This window comes from Phytophthora ramorum, assembly GCF_020800215.1.
Source record: "Phytophthora ramorum isolate Pr-102 chromosome Unknown Phyram_PR-102_s0010, whole genome shotgun sequence".
NCBI classification, from domain to species: Eukaryota; Oomycota; class Peronosporomycetes; order Peronosporales; family Peronosporaceae; genus Phytophthora; species Phytophthora ramorum.
The window spans coordinates 877,242-883,495 of NW_027150656.1; the positions used below are offsets into that span (position 1 = coordinate 877,242).

Genomic DNA, 6,254 nt, shown 5'->3' on the forward strand with positions numbered 1-6,254 from the left:
TTAGGAGTAGACTCCACCGTATTTTGCAGACACTGCTTTCTTTTGCGCGACATCTCGAAGCACAATAGCAAGCAGTGAAACTAGTGATCGAGAAGACGCCTTTTGGAGACTGAGAGGATTGCACCGCGTCAAATATCAAGGCATTTGTATGTAAAGGCTCGCCAAGCTTGGGTTGGAAATCCACGCAGCCCTTCGCAGCCCGTGTACCCATTGATAGATCGGCCGATCGAGGCTCATCAGTGTACTCATATAACGTTTGTTTTGATTCGATGAATGCTCGCGCTTCCTGGAGGGCAAGCCAAATACGTATTGGTACTCGCAATCTCTACTATGTGCTAATCTAAAGGGGAAAAAAATCTACCCTCTATGAAGACAGAACGGTGTTCGCGGCCACGGTAGCAGCGTAGTTCGTCCCCAAGCGATAATGTGCTCCGAAACAGCCTCGACGGCTTCTGTAGCAACACGGACGCCACTTCAACCGCCCAGCAGTTCGAGGCTAGCCTGGCACATGACCACCGCAACGGACGCAATGTGCATCGCCATCACCAGCACGGTGTCCACGAACACAGTGGTAGCGAGAGATCCGCTCAGCAGCAATTGTTGTCCATGAACAGACCCACGGCATCAGCACAGCATGACGTCCGTCGTGCTGTGCGTAACTACGCTGGTGACGACCACTGCAACATGCGCAAGGTCCGCAACCACCGTGTACGCGGTCACAGTAGCAGCGAGCCGGTCTCCAAACAGCACACGAGGTCCGTGATGTGACGCCATCGGCAGCAGCATCTACGACACGCCATCCGTTCAACCGTTCAATGGCCCCTGTGCATCACCATCGCACCGGACACAAGGTGCAGATCAACCCGGTGTACGCAGCCACAGTAGTAGCTAGTCGACTCGAAGCAGCACTTGAGGTCCGTGACGTGACGGCGTCTGGAGCAGCATCGACGACAAGCCATCCGTCCAGCAGTTCGAGGGCACCTGGGTCACGAGCTCCACCGCGTGCAGCACTGCCATCACCACGGTGTACGCAGCCACAGTGACAGCGAGTCGCCCTTCAAACAACAATTGGGCAGCGAGACGACCTCCAAACAGCAATTGACCTCCGTGGCGGCCTCCACGTCTTCTGCAGCAGTACTTACATCGCGAGGTTCATTTTCTCGTACAGGGGCAAGATGGCCACGACTACCGCAGCGGACTGGTGCAGCAGCAGCACGGTGTTCGTGCCTAGTCACGGGTGGCCTCCGAGCGACGATTGCGATTCGTGACGGCGTCTACATAGTCTACGGCAGCATGAACGCCTCGAGACCAGCCTGGACCCTGCGAAGGGTGCTCGTACCGTAGGTTGGGATCGGGGAAGCGGTGACGCAGTATGCAATGGTGATAGTAACGTCCACGAGTAGCGGGTTGAATCATATGGAGGGTTGCCGGGGTGTTCAGAAGCTAGGCCAGCAGGAGCCATAGTTGATCACGGCAGCAGAGGTAACCCCGGGCGATAGTCGTAGGTAGGCTTGGTGTCGGTGTGAGTGAGTGCCAGCAAATTTGGAAATAACGTTTGGAAATGGAGCTGCCGCGGCGCGGAAATCCCGGGCCAAGCGCGGGAATCCTGCTGCAACTAGAGAGGGAGGCTTGGCGCGCATTTCAACATATCCACCAAAATTCCGCCAATCATCGCCTTCTTGAAGTTTGCATCCAATCATATTCATCGGAGCGAAGACATCGAGAAAAAAACTTGAAAAGCATCACTTCAGCCAGTGCTACCTCTCGCTATACGCACCTTGGTATTTCTATACCCCGCCATATCGGTTAGCCGTTGCAATATCTCTTGTGCCTACTTTGTGCTGGGCTCTCCTTGTGGTCTCTTTGATCCCTCTGGATTCGCTTTGTCTACAATATCCCTACGCATAACGAGGGATGACAATGTATCGGATCGCGCAAATGCGTTGAGCGCCACCAGCAAATCACACGCGGTGACCAATTACTGGAGCCAATGTACATATAATGGTCAAAACTAAAGTATTCAAAACAACCAAATGGTGCATTTGTTCGTATTAGCATCAATACGCTTTCGCCAATGCTACTCAATCCAACATCAACGTTCGTTCGGCACTTCTACAACCACAGCAGGTGTGTAGTGCACTGCCACCGCCACCACGGCGGTCGCCACGCCAGGTGTGTATGTTGCTGCTGTTGGTGGGGAGGCCGCCCCGGACGTCTGTTGCTGCTTGGAGGTCGAATCGCTGCTCTGTCGTGGCGACCGCCGTGGTGGCGGTGGCAGTGCACTACACACCTGCTGTGGTTGTAGAAGTGCCGAACGAACGTTGATGTTGGATTGAGTAGCATTGGCGAAAGCATATTGATGCTAATACGAACAAATGCACCATTTGGTTGTTTTGAATACTTTAGTTTTGACCATTATATTACATTGGCTCCAGTAATTGGTCACCGCGTGTGATTTGCTGGTGGCGCTCAACGCATTTGCGCGATCCGATACATTGTCATCCCTCGTTATGCGTAGGGATATTGTAGACAAAGCGAATTCAGAGGGATCAAAGAGACCACAAGGAGAGCCCAGCACAAAGTAGGCACAAGAGACATTGCAACGGCTAACCGATATGGCGGGGTATAGAAATACCAAGGTGCGTATAGCGAGAGGTAGCACTGGCTGAAGTGCTGCTTTTCAAGTTTTTTTCTCGATGTCTTCGCTCCGATGAATATGATTGGATGCAAACTTCAAGAAGGCGATGATTGGCGGAATTTTGGTGGATACGTTGAAGTGCGTGCCAAGCCTCCCTCTCTAGTTGCAGCAGGATTCCTGCGCTTGGCCCGGGATTTCCGTGCCGCGGCAGCTCCATTTCCAAACGTTATTTCCAAATTTGCTGGCACTCACTCACACCGACACCAAGCCTACCTACGACTATCGCCCGGGGTTACCTCTGCTGCCGTGATCAACTATGGCTCCTGCTGGCCTAGCTTCTGAACACCCCGGCAACCCTCCATATGATTCAACCCGCTACTCGTGGACGTTACTATCACCATTGCATACTGCGTCACCGCTTCCCCGATCCCAACCTACGGTACGAGCACCCTTCGCAGGGTCCAGGCTGGTCTCGAGGCGTTCATGCTGCCGTAGACTATGTAGACGCCGTCACGAATCGCAATCGTCGCTCGGAGGCCACCCGTGACTAGGCACGAACACCGTGCTGCTGCTGCTGCTGCTGCACCAGTCCGCTGCGGTAGTCGTGGCCATCTTGCCCCTGTACGAGAAAATGAACCTCGCGATGTAAGTACTGCTGCAGAAGACGTGGAGGCCGCCACGGAGGTCAATTGCTGTTTGGAGGTCGTCTCGCTGCCCAATTGTTGTTTGAAGGGCGACTCGCTGTCACTGTGGCTGCGTACACCGTGGTGATGGCAGTGCTGCACGCGGTGGAGCTCGTGACCCAGGTGCCCTCGAACTGCTGGACGGATGGCTTGTCGTCGATGCTGCTCCAGACGCCGTCACGTCACGGACCTCAAGTGCTACTTCGAGTCGACTAGCTACTACTGTGGCTGCGTACACCGGGTTGATCTGCACCTTGTGTCCGGTGCGATGGTGATGCACAGGCGCCATTGAACGGTTGAACGGATGGCGTGTCGTAGATGCTGCTGCCGATGGCGTCACATCACGGACCTCGTGTGCTGTTTGGAGACCGGCTCGCTGCTACTGTGACCGCGTACACAGTGGTTGCGGACCTTGCGCATGTTGCAGTGGTCGTCACCAGCGTAGTTACGCACAGCACGACGGACGTCATGCTGTGCTGATGCCGTGGGTCTGTTCATGGACAACAATTGCTGCTGAGCGGATCTCTCGCTACCACTGTGTTCGTGGACACCGTGCTGATGATGGCGATGCACATTGCGTCCGTTGCGGTGGTCATGTGCCAGGCTGGCCTCGAACTGCTGGGCGGTTGAAGTGGCGTCCGTGTTGCTGTAGAAGCGAACAAGTCACGGACCTCAATTGCTGTTTGGAGGTCATCTTGGTGCCACGGTGACCGCGTACAATGTTGTAACGGTGATGGTGCGCCATGTGCCCGCTGCGAAGATCCTGTTCGCGTGCTAATGAATGATTGGATGGACGGCGTTGCACCGATGCTGCAGACTCCAAGTAGACCATCACGGGCCTCGGTGGCAGGTTTGATGGTGCCGATGCTACTATTACAGCCGTGAACACTGTGGTAGTGGCGGTGGTCCACAGAGGTAGCTTACACAAGATATTCAGACTGGGCTTCCTTCATTCTTCTTCATATAGTTTTTTTTAAATACATAAGTGAACAACAATCCTTCTTATCAACGCTGACGACTGCAACATACAGCGTCGCATACCTCGGCTCAACTACGTTCTGTTGTAGTATTTGTCTGCAGCGCAACTCGTTCCATATCCATGACTGTAGAATTGCTTTGACTTCAGGTTTTGACGAGTCAGACCGAATGGTTGTTAATGTTGCCATTGCGGAGAGCGATAATATGCGCATTTTGTGCAGACGCACTTTTTCAGGAGAGTTTTGTCCTCTATGAGTCGATACGCCAACATGTCTACCACGTCCACAGCAATAACCATGTGGACCGTAACGTTGTACCTCTTTTCCATTCGGTATCCCTGCATACCGTGTTGATGCACTTCTTCCTGGGCAATGGTCTTGTCTGCTTTCATTGCAAGATGGCGATCATGGTGGGCATCTAGCTTGTCACACTTTCCAAGGACGTATTCAGTTAGAAATTTCATACGGGCTTGAATCTGCGAGCGTGGAATCTAACCATCATAATTTACACATAAGAGACCCGAAGCATTAGTAAATGGAAATCATTGAAAACCCCTGGGCATTACCTCGGAAATTTCCATTGACGTTTTCAGCCAGTCCATCATCCAGAGATATTCATGCATATACTCCTCTTTTGATAGGCAAACGGCTTCGTAGATCGCATACATCTCCTTGACTGGCAATTGTGAAATGAAGTCTTCTACGTCGGCATGGGTTGGGACGCGCCCAAACTCGTATTCGGTCACGTCCTCTTGGCCCATAAAATGCGAAAATGAACAACCGGCATTCGATACATCGATATGTATGAAGGCAACTCACCCGTCCATCAGGGTCGTTGTAGACAGGGTAGAGAGAATCGAACTCGATCTTCTTCTCACTGCTGAAATACTGCAGCGCCTACTCTCAAATATCAGTTAGCACGCGTTATCGATCTAGTCGGTTGAATGATGTTTACCGTATCGAGACTAACGCCACCGTAGTCCTTCCTGTAGTCCTCGTTGGTAGTATTCACGCGAAGAGAACTATTCATGCATGGAAACAGTTAGATTATAGGTAACCAAGGCAGAAGAGAGGGGGATCCATCGACCTGGAGACGCTCAGAATGGGGGCGCCAATCCACCATTCTTCCGCGAAGGTGATAAATCGACTTCTTCCAGGACTAAATGTATGGGTTCAAAGTGAGCGGCTTTCATGAGCCATCCTTCCCTGTATGGGGCCACTACTCTCGTCGTGTAAATCTAGAAAGAATGAGTTCAATGCTCAGAAGACCAACAGTGATATTTGTTTGGCTATAAAGTCTCTCTAGGGAAGTCTGCAGGCACAATAGAGGTGCGCTAGGTAAGCTTTGAGTTGCAATAGTCCGGCGAAGTAGATCACACGTGGGGATTGAGGCGGCGCACTTGACGTCCTCGAAATTATCCGCGCTGGACGATGCCCATATGTGCGAAGACGAAGAACATGGATCCGAGCGTGTCCAGGATGGCGGCCCAGAAGTCGATGCACCTCGATGTACGGGCCTTCCAGCACGGTCTTCGTGCCGTGGAATGGTCCCACAGCCAGATTTAATGTTGTCCCCGTACGTGGCGGTATCGTAGGTGACGACGGCAAGTAGCATCGGCAGATCGACGGACCAGTTCACCTGGTTGTCCGGCTCTGCAGTGGCCTTGTCGCTGCGCGCGTCGTGGACCGTGACCCTACCAGTGGTGCTTGGTAAGGTGAGAATCAAGGCCCCGATGACACAGAGGCTGACCCGCGGCGGAGCGCCGCGACACGAGGGCGGCCAGCTACCCGTGCGGCCGAATTTGGAGTACACCCCGAACATAAGTAGCAGCGCGCCGCTATCCGACACGAGACCTCGACCAGTATTTACTCGACAATGATCTTTGTCGTGTCACGCGAAGCCAGCGCTTCTTCAGCGTGAGGTGAAGCTGCTCCATGCGCCACTCCGCCTTTACA

At 53.1% G+C, this 6,254-nt stretch overlaps 1 protein-coding gene across 1 annotated transcript; it reads right to left on the reverse strand.

Annotated features, from left to right (window-relative positions):
• Window positions 1-624: 624 nt before the first annotated feature.
• On the reverse strand, window positions 625-5,328 carry KRP23_10652 (uncharacterized protein; the record flags this gene model as incomplete). The annotated part of the gene is made up of 3 exons (XM_067881127.1): window positions 625-786; window positions 5,118-5,195; window positions 5,254-5,328. 3 exons carry the CDS (start codon window positions 5,326-5,328, stop codon window positions 625-627), a joined length of 315 nt encoding a protein of 104 aa, XP_067741402.1.
• Between the last annotated feature and the right edge of the window lie 926 nt (window positions 5,329-6,254).